General features: G+C 39.8%; 1 protein-coding gene across 3 annotated transcripts in view; it reads left to right on the top strand.

The window, feature by feature from the left end:
- Positions 1 to 14,615, top strand: part of RASGEF1B (RasGEF domain family member 1B) — a 181,455-nt gene that overhangs the window by 161,993 nt on the left and 4,847 nt on the right. For all 3 annotated transcript variants that reach the window (XM_072942199.1, XM_006198215.3, XM_072942212.1), the window contains 9 exons: positions 1,189 to 1,401; positions 2,003 to 2,077; positions 3,610 to 3,705; positions 3,824 to 3,926; positions 5,394 to 5,473; positions 6,752 to 6,847; positions 12,323 to 12,418; positions 12,778 to 12,901; positions 14,076 to 14,148. In XM_072942199.1, coding sequence (XP_072798300.1) covers positions 1,189 to 1,401; positions 2,003 to 2,077; positions 3,610 to 3,705; positions 3,824 to 3,926; positions 5,394 to 5,473; positions 6,752 to 6,847; positions 12,323 to 12,418; positions 12,778 to 12,901; positions 14,076 to 14,148 — 956 coding nt within the window. The remainder of the gene's footprint in view (positions 1 to 1,188; positions 1,402 to 2,002; positions 2,078 to 3,609; positions 3,706 to 3,823; positions 3,927 to 5,393; positions 5,474 to 6,751; positions 6,848 to 12,322; positions 12,419 to 12,777; positions 12,902 to 14,075; positions 14,149 to 14,615) is intronic.

Genomic DNA, 14,615 nt, shown 5'->3' with positions numbered 1-14,615 from the left:
AAAAAAAAAAGATGGCTCTTATACTTTTAGGTCAGATACCATTTATTTTTCAGATAATTAATCTCAGAAAATGAGGTTGTGGTGCCTTTTGAAAAGGAGCTGATTAGTCAGTGAAGCATGAACATAGGGCTTTCGATATCTATAAATTCACTGGGACTGTCCTTTGGAGCTATTAACTTAAGGACCACGTTAGCATTGAATTAGCCTGTGTGCCTTTCTCTGATATGGATACATAACTTACCTAGAAGGCAGTAATGGTGTATTTCTGTCAGGTAGCCGTCTGTGCCCTTAGACTGATGAGAATGACACGTGAAGAAATCAGGAAGGTGGCCCTTAAAAAAAAGTATTAGGAAAAGGATGCTCTGACTTGAGATCAATGCATTTTAATCTACCAAAAGAAAACCAGTACATTTTTGTGCCAGCCCAGAGAACATTAGTTATATGTGGTTCTCTTTTTTTGTTGTTGTTTTTATTGAAGTGTAGTTGATTTACATGTTGTGTTAGTTTCTGGTGTACAGCACAGTGATTCAGTTATACACATATATATATATTCTTTTTCATATTCTTTTCATTACAAACTGTTGAATATAATTCCCTGGGCTATATATATTAGGACCTTGTTTATCTATTTTATATATAGTAATTTGTGTCTGCTAATCCCAAATTCCTAATTTAACCCTCCCCCACCCTTCCCCCCTTTAGTAACCATAATTTTGTTTTCTATGTCTGTAAGTCTGTTTCTGTTTTGTAAATAAGTTCATTCATGTCATTCTTTTAGATTCCACATGTAAGTGATAGCATATGATATTTGTCTTTCTCTGTCTGGCTTACTTCACTTAGTATGATCATCTCTACGTCCATATATGTGGTTATTATAGTGGATTTCCTCAGTTGCTCATCTAAAATGTCATGGTAGTGTTTTCATGACCCAACTTTTATTGTACTTTCAAGAGCAGCTCGAGAAAAGAACATTTTGTTCTTAGAGATCTGAAAAGACACCTTATGTGTATGTGTCTCTTTTAAACCATTAGCTCACTTAGAGGTAAGCTGAATCCTCTAACTGCCCTCATTTTACCTGGTGGTTCTCCACCATCAAGGTAAAATCATTTAAGTCCAGGGCCTGAGCTCACACAGTGGTGAGAACATTCAAGTAGAGCGAGGAGGTAATCCTTTTCTACTCCCTGGCAGACATATAGGAAGAATGTCCAGCAGATGCTCCAGTGTCTAATCCGCAAGCTCGCTGCACTCAGCCAGTACGAGGATGTCCTGGCGAAGATCAGCTCCACGTCGACAGATCGGCTCACCGTTCTCAAGACCAAGCCCCAGTCCATACAGAGGGACATCATTACGGTCTGCAGTGACCCTTACACGCTGGCCCAGCAGCTGACTCACATAGAGCTGGTGAGGCCTTGTCATCCTTGTCCTTTATAACCCAGGCTCGGTTTGCTTTGGCAACCAGACATGTGTTCGTCAGCAGTCATGTCAGGGGAGAGGTTAGAATAACCCAGATGGGAAATAATCTATTTCAAATAGCTGGAATGTTTTGTTTATAGACATTTGAATATGAGTTTTTCTGATATTCTGGGAATTCACTTTAAAATAAATACTAAGCAAGTCTGAGGAGCAGCATTTCTTGACCTTCCTCGTCTTCCCCCTCTAATTAATTTTTCCACAACTCGCTCAGCCTTTTACTCTCTAATGTAACATTGACTCAAGCAGAAAACTGCCCCTGCTCAGACCTTGAAGATGATGACAATATTGAGGATTAAAGGCTCATTTTACAAGCTGCATAAAAAAATGAGGGTAGTTTGGGGGGGGGGTATAGCTCAGTAGTAGAGTACATGCTTAGCATGCATGGGTTCAATCCCCAGTACTTCCAGTAAAACAAAACAAAACAAAACAAAAAATAATGAAGGTAGTGTCAAAGGTCAACAGACAGAAAGGAAAGCCCATTTCTTCTTGTTGTCTTTAATATTGTTGACCTGCTGTGTTTGTGTTTCAGGAGAGGCTCAATTATATTGGCCCAGAAGAATTTGTTCAGGCATTTGTGCAGAAGGACCCTTTGGACAATGACAAGGTAATTGGTCTACCCAGAGGTCAGCCCTGAAATTGGAAATGGAGTTCTTTAGTCTATGGCTGTGGTATAATAGGCAGAAATTGGGACAATTTTGCTTCAGTTTTTAAAATCAGAAAGTTTTCTTGAGGGCCGGGGGAGGATATAGCTCAGTGATAGAATCCATGCTCAGGTTGCACGAGGTCCTAGGTTCAATCCCCAGAACCTCAGATTAATCAATCAATCTAACTACCCCCACCCCGCAAAAAAGCAAAAACAAACAAAGTTTCTTTTTCATTAGCCATGTCTGATTCATTGCCTTTTCTGAGCCTGATCTCCAAGTGCCTTGAAAATATTCTTATCCTATCACCAACTCTTAGCCTCTTCTACCTCCTTATTGGGAAATTTAATAAGCAAGTAGATGCAGGCATTTGTGGTGATGAAGGTGGGAGATAAAAGCATAATGGTTTTAGCAGATTAAGCCAGGAATAAATACGAGAGGATGCTCTGCTCGTGAGTCAGCCGCAGCAGGGCAGTGAAGACCGGACGCACACCCGGCCGAGGAAGGGTCTTTCCTGCTTTGCCTCCCGTCCTGACGTGAACGCCTCGTGTCAGGTCGTTGCCTGAGTGAAGCCCGTATGTAAAGGAACTAACTCTAGGCGTGGACTGTGAAATCAGTGTACGCACATAAGTTTTTCCCCCAGTGATCTCCAGAAGCATTTCGAATTTTTAGGCAGAGACTGCATCACCCATTAATGAAAGCTCCCCTTTGGGAGTAGGAGCAACAGCTGTTTTCCGGCCTTAGAATAGGTTCCCTCAGCACAGGAAGCAAAGATTAGGTTTTGCAATAGAAGGCTAGTGGACTTTTTTGTTTGTTTCTTTTGGAAGGAAGGCAAGAGGGCTGTAATTAACCTGTTCAAGCTTGGCCTTGAACTCGGAGATGAGCTTAATTACTTTTTGCTTTTGAACATTGTGTCACTCACCCCACTAAAGACCCCCACTAAAGATAGGCTTCCATTTATCTACCTTGGAAGAGATTTCGTTTCTTGCTACACAATGTTCTAAAATTTTGTCCTAGACTTAATTTTAATAGAAAATTTTCTAGTCAGTCCTCTGCACTCTGAGCTTTTCCTTGCGATTGTGCTGATAGCAGTTGGCATTCACGTCCCATTAATTGGTCAGGCTTGTTTTAGAATGCAGCCCAAACACCCCCCACCCTTAGTTTTTTTTTTTTTTTTGAATTGTGCTTCTGAGGACAGTTCCCACCCAGAGTAACTTCGTTTTCAGGAAGAGAAGAGCATTGTCATGGATGCAGCAGAATCTGTTTCTAGACCCAGGGGTCTCACTGGGCTCTGCTGAGAGGTTTGCATATTTCTGTACGGAGAGTCCAGAATGTTAGTGGTTCTCTCTCTCTCTCCCCCCACCTACCCTCTTCTTGTCCTAAAAAGCCTTCCTGATCCGTAAACTGAGAATAATGGCCCATATCTGTCAGAATTGAGAGCCTGATACACTCTTTTTTCCCTCCAACTCATCTGCTCACTGTACTTTCTCTACAGAGTTGCTACAGTGAACGGAAGAAAACACGTAACTTAGAGGCTTACGTGGAATGGTTTAATCGCCTCAGCTACTTGGTTGCTACAGAAATTTGTATGGTGAGAAAATGAATATTTTTTCTCTTCTAGCTCTCTCTGTATTATTTTTTCATGCTTATTATATATCTGTTGGGCCTACATGTTAGATCGCTGACCTCTTTTTTCTTTTTCTATGCAGCCTGTTAAGAAGAAGCACCGAGCAAGGATGATCGAGTATTTCATTGACGTGGCTCGGGAGTGTTTTAACATCGGCAACTTTAATTCCTTGATGGCAATAATCTGTGAGTGTTTTTCCGGAAGATCTGAGTTCTTTATTTTTATAGGTCTTGTGAAATGTATCCATTGAAAATTTGCCAGTAGTATGGTTTTGTTAATGAAAACTGTACTCTTCAATCCAGAATTGTTTCAGAACGTTCAGAATGCTTTAACTATCCAAATTGGTACAAAGATGTACAATCTTTTCTCAATGTATGAGAATTCATGGGATACATTTAGTCAGTTTATCCTCATCTGAATGTTTATCTGTAAAAGTTTCAAGTGAGATATTTGTCTAAATGATGGGTTTCAGAAAGTGTTTGGGCAGCTTGTGTAATTAAGCATTATAGAAGTATCTGATCTGAGACTAAATTAAATGATTCCATCAGCAAGACAAGAGGGTGGCCGTAGAAAGTGGAACATTTTCTGACTACCCATGTTCCTAGCAGTTACCCTCCACAGACCTTTTTACCCTAGTGTGTAAACTTTGCTCCTCTCTAGACCATGGGGATTTTAATGCCAGTGACTGTTCGTTCTATAAACATAGGGCATGGGGTGACATTGCACCTTGGTTTTCCCTATTTAAACCTGTTGTCTTGCCACAATTACTGATACTGACTCATTCATTTAAAAATATCCTAATTTATATGACAAATGATATACAGCTATCCTACACATTATAGGTACCCATAAATACTGGAAGATTTACCTGACTCTTGAGAGTCAGGGCCAGTTTGAAGCCAGAGAATCCACCAAATTTAATTCAATTATTTTGATCCTAATAAATCCCCCTCTGTCACCAATTCTTTTTTCCATTTTTTTAAACTATTATTTCCCCTTGGTCTCTCCCACAAAAATATTGGACAAGCTTCAGCTCTTCTGGCTTACTGCATGAAAATAGTGAACAGAAAGGTCATATAAACCAGGGACCTGGAGAGGTAGGTCCACAGTCTAGGTAATAGAAGATTACTTGATTTCCCTCTTATACTGTTAAGAAAATGTCAAGACAAGCCATATCACAGGAGAGAGTACTGGTAATACATCTAGCTGAAAAAGAAAGTGCTCAGAATCTGTAAAGGCCCCTACAGAGCAGTAATAAATAGACAGATAACTCAATGAAAAAAAGGGCAAGATATTCGGACACTTCACAAAAGATTTCCTGTGGATAATAAGTAGATGCAAAGATGCACCACATCAGAGAAATACAAATCAAAATTAAGATCACAGTGAAATACCATTTCACCCTGGAGTGACTGAAATTAGGAAGACTGATTGAGCCAAACATGGGTGAGGAAGTAGACCAAGTGGAATTCTCAGACCTGAGTGTGGGTATAAAATGGGACTGCTACTTTAGAAAATTGTTCAGCTTTTTTTTTTATAAAGTTAATTTCCTTACACTCAGTAATGAACACTTCTTCAGAATGTCCGTTAGAATGACCTGTCTTATTTCTCTCTTTCCACTTGCTTGTTCTCCTCTGTTTCCAACTGGAAAGCTGGCATGAACATGAGCCCAGTCTCTCGACTGAAAAAAACTTGGGCCAAAGTGAAGACGGCCAAGTTTGACGTCCTCGAGGTATGTGAAGCTGGTGTTCTGCTGTTGAGTAACATTTTGCACCTGGAAGGTGGAATTCTTATGTGATCTTATCTCTTGATCAGATGGTGCCACAGAGAAGAAGGCCCATCTCTCCTTACAGACCCAGGGAAAGAAAGGAGGCAGAGTTGGAGGAAGGGAGAATGAGTCAGGTGGTCAACTCGCCCTTTCATAGAGAGGTGTCCACTTGGGGTGAATTGACTAAAGAAATGGTCACCTGTCAATCACATGACATCACATGCCAGGATGGAATTTGGGTCCTGAACAGCTTGGATTTCTGCTTCAATGTGGGCCTGCTAGCTTCACTTGTTTACATTATTCCCTGGGAGGAGCCTCATCCCTATAGAAATATTCACTCACCATCCTTTCAACAAATTTAGCTAACCTGTGAAAAAGCCCTTTGCATATAATTATGAGGGATTAAGAATTGTGCAGAAAGCGAAGAACTATACTGAATATCTTGTAATAACCTATAATGAAAAATAATAGGAAAAGGGATATATATATGTATTCCTAAGTCATTATGCTGTACACCAGAAATTAACACAACATTGTAAACCGATTGCACTTCAAAAAGCAAAAAGAAAAACAAACAAATAAAATGGAACCAAAGGATATGAAATGGAGTCTCTTCAAAAAAAAAATTGTGCATAAAGGCATTTGTGTTTGAACATATCATGTCAAGACGTTCATGTTATGTGTTGGTGCTTTGAATCTACTACCTTTGGAGATAAAATTAAGAAAGTATTCTTTCCTAAGCTTTCCTCTAAATTGGGAATTGTCATTGGATATATTACATTCTGCTTTATTGATATTTTCTAATACATTTCTTTTCCTTTTTGGAAGATAGTATGCTTTAATTATTGGTGAGTGATTTGTTACCAAATGCAGAGAACAAGTCCTCTACAAAGTGTTGGATCACCATACAGTGACTAACCTTCAACTGACCCATTAACCTTCAGATGAAACCAGGAAATGGTTTCCTATGCTGGTTTTTGACTCCTTGTTATCCATTTTAAGTCTAATCTCAACAGTTAACCTGGAAAGAATTTGGCCTAGATTTAACATTATCAAAGCTGACATCAGCTTATATAAATAAACCAAACCTCATGAAAGAAAACATTTGTGTTCTAATGTGTTTCATGCCTATGTGTGTGTAGGGGGAATAAATCCTGTTCTTAATGAGTTCTCCAACTTAGTTTGAATTTTTGCTGCAGGTGAGAAGTGCCTGGTTAATACTGCCCTCTCCTTTGTCCACAGCATCAGATGGACCCTTCCAGCAATTTCTACAATTACCGAACAGCTCTTCGTGGGGCGGCACAAAGGTCTTTAACTGCTCACAGCAGCAGAGAGAAGGTATGTGTTTAAAGGGGTTTTGTTCATGGTGGAGTTACCGTGTGCTGCACTGAATTGCAACTTGAACTACTACTCTGAGATGCTTTTACCTGTTTAGGTCTAAGAAAGAAAGTTGGCCTACTGTAGACATTTTTATCACTTGCCACAGAGGGAAGGGGGAGCACTGAAGGAAGGGTAGACTGAGGAAAGGGAAAGGGAACTTGGTGGAGAGCTTTGCAAATGTCATTATTGCATTGTTTATATGATTGTTTTGTAATGTGTCATAGCTGTGTTTCAAGCAGTGAATTAAGTCATATGTTAAGATGACTAATAGCATCAGAGAATAATTTGATTTAACGGAAAACAGACATTTGAGCTCTGTGCAAGGTAGCTGACTTAATGTAACCTTTTCTCTTAAAAGAATCAGCTTACCTCCCATGGTTAAGTCATTTATTTTCAGAAAGTAGGTTACTTGCTGCGGCATTAGGCCTGCTGTTGCTAATTGGCTATGTGGGAGGCAGAAAAGGCACAGGGATAATGTCTGAGAAATGAATGATCCTTACTCTGCCTGCCTGCCCTTAAACAATTTAACGCTGTCCGCTGTCCCGGATCTCCCATCCTCCTGACTTGGAGGAGCCTCTCCTGGCACATTTCAGGGTCACATTTCCATACATGGGAAGGATAAGTCACCTTAACATTTGGAGAGCATGTTATTTGAGAAGTAAATACCTGGTTACAGTAAGTGGGCTGATGAAAGTTATTCTCTGCTTAGATTCTATTCATCTTTTAATTTTAACTTTATCTTCAACAAATAAAAGAAAATGAGGGTGAAAAAACGCAGGATGTCTCACTCACTTTCCCTCAGGAGCTTCAGCCTCTTATGATTTAAAAGAAAAACAGTGGGGAAGGGTATAGCTCAAGTGGTAGAGCACATGCTTAGTTAGCATGCTCACAGTCTGGGTTCATCCCCAGTACTGCCTCTAAAAATAAAATGAACAAACAAACCTAATTACCTCCCCCGAAAAAAAACCCTAAAAGATAAATAAATTAATTAAAATAAAATACAAAAAAAAGAAAACTAGGTGGCACAACTGGAAATCCACTTGGCAAAAATAATAATGATAATAATTTTTTAAAAAAGAAAAACAAGCCCTAAATTTAAGAAACCCCACCTTTTAAACATAGTAAATTGCTTCTCAAGAAAATCCAAGCTATCAGTTATGATCATGTTGGAGAGCTACTGTAAATACATTAATTTTTCTTTTAAATAAAGAGACAAGGTCAGAGAGGGGACACAGCAGAGGTAACTACCTCGACTTAGCTTGAGGGAGTTTACCAGCTTTTAAATTGTACTTGCCTGCATCCCAGTCCTCCTGTGACTAGATTGAGAAAAGTCTAATCAGGAGTTTTTTAAGCTTTGGAAAATGAGGGTGTGCATGGGAGGGCCCCAGCACCCTGAAGTGTGGCGATCCGTCGGAGGCGGTCCGCACCCTGCCCTCCACTCTCCGGGTGGGCTGCCGGCCTCTTCCCTGCAGGACCCCGGTGAGTGAGGTGGGCTCCGCCTTAGCAGGGAGGCTCCAGAACATCTCTCTTCGTCAGGAGCCGCAGCACTGGCGAAAGTAATTCTGAAATCCAGCCCTCCCCCAAAAGATCTCACTGGATGTTGTACTTGTGGGACTCTGACAGCTTTTTCCACAAAAAAAAGTACTTATCCTTTCCCTCATTTAATAGATTCTGTCTGCTTTCATTTTGTTGTTGTTCTGTGTGAGCATTTGGATTGTATTCTCTAGTTCATAAAACAAATGATATGACCACCAGTTTAAAAGAAAAATACACCATTTCTTTTTCACTGTTGGTCTCAAAGGCTATGAATGAGAATGTTTTGGAATAAGCTCTATCTTTCATTCAAGAGAATTGGGATTCTTTTTTTCTTTTTTGAAGTGAAGATAAACTCTATTCCTAAGTAATTTCCTGTTTTAAAATCTTCCTGGCAACATGACTGGAGAAATAGAATCTTTAATAGTCTTTGAATTATGTTTCTGTGGCCAAAATGGCACATCTCTGGGTACCATATCGTAGAACAAATCACACCTGTCTTTCACATAGGGGCCATTAAATAACCTTTACATAGCTGTTTTTGATATGAGTACTCATGGTTTTAAATCCTTTTTATCATTTGATTTGGGATTGTGGGAACTTGTCCCTGCTCATCAGCATTCATTTCTAGGTGTGGAACTGAGAGTGCCTTTAAGGTAGAGTTGCCAAGTTTCTGAATTAAGAATATTGTGAAAGAGAAACATTGCTCCTTGACAAGTTCTGTCACTAAAGACTACACTGAAAGACCTCTTAGAAACCAAACTTTTGCTCCTGTTAGTAGCCTAAACATTCACCTTACCTCATGGGAATCCAAAGTCCTTACAGTCTCCTGATTTTTACTATGGCAGATGTGTGTAGGGGCTTCAGAGTAAATGGGAAGTTGAAGCCCATGAGACTTTTGTCTGGCATGTGGGCATAAGGAAGCGATCAGGATCATCTTTTCTTTTTTTAATTTAATGCTGGTACTGGGGAGTGAATCCAGGACCTCGTGCATGTTAAGCACACACTCTACCACTGAGCTATGCCCTCCCTCCAGATCAGGATTATCTTAAGGGAGATTATTTCTATTTCTGTGTTCTTGGAAGAGTGATTCAGACAATTAATAGTGAATCAGTCCAGCAGTTCCACTTCTGGGTATTTATCTGAGGAAAACAAGAACACTACATAATTAGAAAAGATACATGCACCCCCATGTTCACTGCAGAACATTGTTTGTAAATAAAAATTATTTACAAAGCCAAGATATAGAAACAACATGAGAGTCTGTTGATGGACGAATGTATGAAGAAATTGTGGTGGTGTGTGTGTGTGTGTGTGTGTGTGTGTGTATGCACACACACATAATGGAATATTTTTCAACCAGAACAAGAACAATATCTTGCCATTTGTGACAACATGGGTAGATCTCAAAGTCACTATGCTAAGTGAAGTAAATCAGACAGACAAAGACAAACACTGTATAATCTCTCTTATATGTGGAATCTAAATGTGTGTATATGTATGTGTATATATATATATATTTTTTTTTTTTTAAAGCAAGTTTATAGATACAGAGAACCGGCAGGGGCTGGAGGATGGGGAAAATGGGTGACCTGTTTTGTTTTGTGTTTTAGTTTAAGTAAATTTTATTTTAAAAATAGTAGATTGTATTGCAGGCACCAGGAATGCAAAAAATCACATAAGATGTAGCCTCTGCCGCCCAGGTGGAGGTACAAGACATGAAGTTAGGAAGGGTTTGAGTATCAATGAGAGACAGTGAGGAACAGCACCCACCATGTGAATCTCATAGCCCAGCACAGCAGAACAGAGCACAGAAATGACATTTTTACTTAAAAACCCTTACACTGTGCAGATACTGCATCTTGATTATAATTCAGCCCTCATTTTCCTTATGACGATGCATCAGTAATATTTGTCCCCTTGTATGGGGCCCACTGGTTTCTGGGGAATGCTTATTTGAGGTCAAAACTGTATTATTTGATGTAATCTTCACCACAGCTCAATGAGGTAGTTATTACTACTCCCATTTTTAAGTGAGGCTTTCTTAGTAGGTTAGCCTTCTACCAGGAGTTGGCACACTTTTTCTTTTAACGGCCAGGTCATCAATGTTGCAGGCTTTGTAAACCATACGGTTTCTGTTGCAACTACTCACTTCTGATGTAGTGGCACAAAGACAGGCATGGCCGGTGTGTAGCAGAGTGAATGAGTGCAGCTTTTTTCCAGTAAAGCTGTCTGGACACTGGAATTTTAACTTCATGATTTTATGTTCGTGAAATATTACTGTTTTGGTATTTTGATATTTTCCCAGCTGTTTAAAGATGTAAGATGTATGGTTTCTAAGCCATTCTAAAATAGGTGTCGAGGTGAGCTGGCCCTCGGGCCACAGCTGGTTGGCAGGCTCCTGGCTTATCCTGCCGGTCAGTTGTGGAGCCAAACTGAGGTCCAGCAGAGCCAAAGCCCAGCGCTTCCCAGTCGCAAGTGGTCTTTCAAAGAAGCGAGGTTCAGGTGTGCTTTTATCATGGTTACTATGACTGTCTGATTCTAAAATTATAGAGAAATAGCCAGTAATATTTGAAGGAGAAGGTAATGAGGGTCCTTTACTAATTCAGTTCAGAAACATCCATATGATAGCAGCTGATTGCAAGTATATTCAAAGGGGCTGTCAAAATTGAAGATTCACTTTGGCTATTTTCAGGGATCTGTGAAACAAAAAATAATCAAAGCCTATCTTTTTTTTTAAGTGACTTTACAGGAAAATCTGAATTTCCTTCTAGAAGTGAAAATTAGCACTTAATGTTTTTGTGTATGTGCCCAAATGTACGTTTCCCAGACCTCCCTTCACTTAGCATAGACGTACCACTAGAGTCATGAGCTTAGGGAAACTTCAAAAACCTGCCCTTGGTAAACGACATAGCCCACAATTCGTGTTTGGAGCATTATTTGCATTGTAGCAAATTTAGAATCTTCAAGAGCACGTTGGCATTTGAGAGAAAGTGGCGGCTCCAAGCTCTTTGTTCTTTCTGGGCTTAGTAGGATTTAGGGTGCTTTCTGAGGGATTATTTTAGGTTAATTAATTAAATGCCAGCATATCCAACCAAAGATGTGAGGCAAGAAAATCTTACTAAAGAAGGCTCATTGTCTTTTAAACGACCATTAATTTTAATTTACACATTTACATTCCTCCTTCATGTGGGCCCATCTCACAGCATGTTGTGTAAGCGACTGCTTCCGTGGTTTCCCACAAGAGCAGGTGCTTACTTGTTCTGTTGCACGAAGCCCAGATTTACTCAATAGGAAGTTTGTGGCAACTATTACCAAAAAGTCTGAGCTCTCACATTATCTTGAGCAGTATCTTCAATAAATAAACAAAATGATGAAATAAAATGTTCATCTAAAAAAAAGTTCATCAAAATGTAGATGTCCAAGTGATAAAAAAACAGTGCAGATTCTGGAGATGTGGGTCCCGTATCTTAAAATCTTGGCACCTGCAGTGACAGGTATTCTGTTAATATTTTGCTCTGAGGATTTGCTAAATATGAAATGCAAGAGTTCTTTTAGTTTTTCGTCCTCTGATGGTGGCTAGACCTTTCGGATGTTATCGTATGCTATTGCACTGAGAAAAATTGGGAAAACCAGCAACACAATGAAGCCATCCTCCTCCCAGTGCCACCTACCTTTGCTGTGTTTTGGTTATTGACAGCATTTGCATGTGAAGCACAATTATGTAGGGAAGAAAACTGCTGTCATGGGAGGTAGACAAAGCCCTGTCCGTATTTTAGTTAATTGTAGCCTATTTATGTGATCCAGAGTTAACGTTGTTCATTGACTTCTTGTATTGTTTGATGAGAGATTAAATGTTTATTGGCCCAAAACAAACCAGTATCTTCTGTTTTTTTCTAGATTGTGATACCATTCTTCAGTCTTTTAATCAAAGATATTTATTTCCTCAATGAGGGCTGTGCCAACCGCCTTCCAAATGGCCACGTCAACTTTGAGGTAAGGCTAGGCTGCAAAAATCCACTAGCCTTTCTGCCAACTGTAGCCCAGGCCAGGACACCTAAGCTGATTCTCAAGTTCTGGAACCAAGTTTTCTCTTCCTCTCCTGTTTTGTAAGAAAATAACAATCATGAATAGAATAAATTAGCTACACCATTATTCTTCATTATCATCTGAAAGTACCTGAGTAAATTTTTACCAACACCCAGCAAACATCTATACCTAGTGTTTATTAAATTTAGAAAGTTAAGCAGTTCAGAAAATCAGAAGCCAAAGGGGAAGATGAAATGGAATTATCTCATCCAAGCTCATGATTTTTGATCATTGCCTTTAAGTTCTTTCCTTTTATTCTCTTCTAGAAATTTTGGGAACTGGCCAAACAAGTGAGTGAATTCATGACGTGGAAACAAGTGGAGTGTCCATTTGAGAGGGACCGGAAGATCTTGCAGTATCTGCTCACAGTCCCAGTCTTCAGTGAAGATGGTGGGTAGCCTGTTTAGCTGGAGCCACCACCACTATGAATTTTACCATCAGGAAATTGGTATAGAAGTGCTTGGTGCCTGGTTGCTCATGTAGTGTGAGGCCTGTCTCTAGGGTTATTCCATATTCAGAGTTGTCTGTTGCACAGAAAAACCGTATGATTTATCCCTAAAGTATCTGAGTCAGGCACTCACTGACTCTTGACCCAGAAACAGTATGTTTCCATGTTTAAACATTCTTTATAATATTTGCTCTGCAGAGCTTTGGGCACGAATGGAAAGCTATGGCAGGATTTTTTTCCCCTTGTTGGGGCTTGCTTTAATGGAGAAAAAAGGTGTTTTGTGGTATGTTGATAGTCAAGGTAAACTGAAAAGCAACATAATCAGTTGCTACCCCTGCTGTTTGAAAAAGTAGTGGAGAAGTCTTAACATGTTAAAGCATTAGGAAATTTGAGTTGGAAACAGTGATTGTGTATAGAAAAAATTGACCAGAAATTTAAAGTTTGTAAAAAAGTGGGAATTTATTCTGTTGACCTGTTTCATCCTAATATTATAGAAATCAACAGCATTGTTAACAGATTTTCTCATAGTCTGTTGATGGTGTTTGTGAAAATGACTAAAGAACATTTTGAATTAATATCGCCCATTCCAGAGGGGACTTGATTGTTATTGACCTCTGCAAACAGGATTAATAACAAGCTTTTAAATCCTTGAACTCTTTTTGACTTAAACAGAAAACCATTAGAAGGATGAAACACTGGCCTAGAAAGTCTGGCTTTTTACTTGCCAAAAAGTCTTTTAAAAATTGATCTACCAGGAAAGCCTCTCCTTTCCATCCCCCTTCTTTGTAAAGAATGTAAGTGTGAGTGTATGATAGTGTTGTGTGGCTGGCATTTTTAAGCCTTTTTTGCCTCATATATTGTCTTCATTAGCCAAGTGTCTTAGTTAACCTTTTTGGCTTAGCGGCCCTTAGGTTTTTGTTGAGATGGTCAGCCAGGGGCAAAGTGGCCTTCTGTGCTCTCAGTGAAACTAGGAAGCTTGCCAGTGGTGATTTGACATTTTAAAGAGTGTGTTTTGCTGTCGGGTTTGGCTCCAGTGGAATAGGGGAGGGATGGTACTGGGTAATGCCTCAGAGAAGGCTTCGGTGTTAATGCATTCTTACTTTTCATTGATTGCAGCTCTCTACTTGGCTTCCTATGAAAGTGAAGGACCTGAAAATCACATAGAGAAAGACAGATGGAAGTCCTTGAGGTGGGTCTCCTTGCTTCTCGGTGCTGTGCGCATCTAAAGCTGATGGCGGGCTGCAGTGAAGAAGCCGCGTGCTTGCTGGGGGAAGGCCCTGCCTGCGCGTTCCAAGTCCTCTCTGCACCTCATCTGGTCACTGAATCTTTGTGGCTTGGAATCCTCATTGCCATCATTCAGTTTTACTGCCTTCTTTTTTTTAATGTATACTGGCAGATACACAGTGACTGTTCCTCTGTCTCTTCCATTATTTTATGGAAGGAGGAACTGAAATGACCCCATGGTATGTTAAACAGGGCAGCAGCTCGTTTTCTTTGTCTAAAAGATAAGGCATTCAGACTGTGTTCCTGAACAGTTCTACCACTAAAATTTTATTGGACCTGAGATAAAAGAGACCTAAGTCCCAACTGGTTCAGTAAATTCGGGTGTTTTACTTATCAGCTGGATGTCAGTGTCTGCTCTTTGGTTTGAGAGAC

Source organism: Vicugna pacos, chromosome 2 (assembly GCF_048564905.1).
Source record: "Vicugna pacos chromosome 2, VicPac4, whole genome shotgun sequence".
Lineage (NCBI taxonomy): Eukaryota > Metazoa > Chordata > Mammalia > Artiodactyla > Camelidae > Vicugna > Vicugna pacos.
This window is presented reverse-complemented; position numbering and strand designations above follow the sequence as displayed.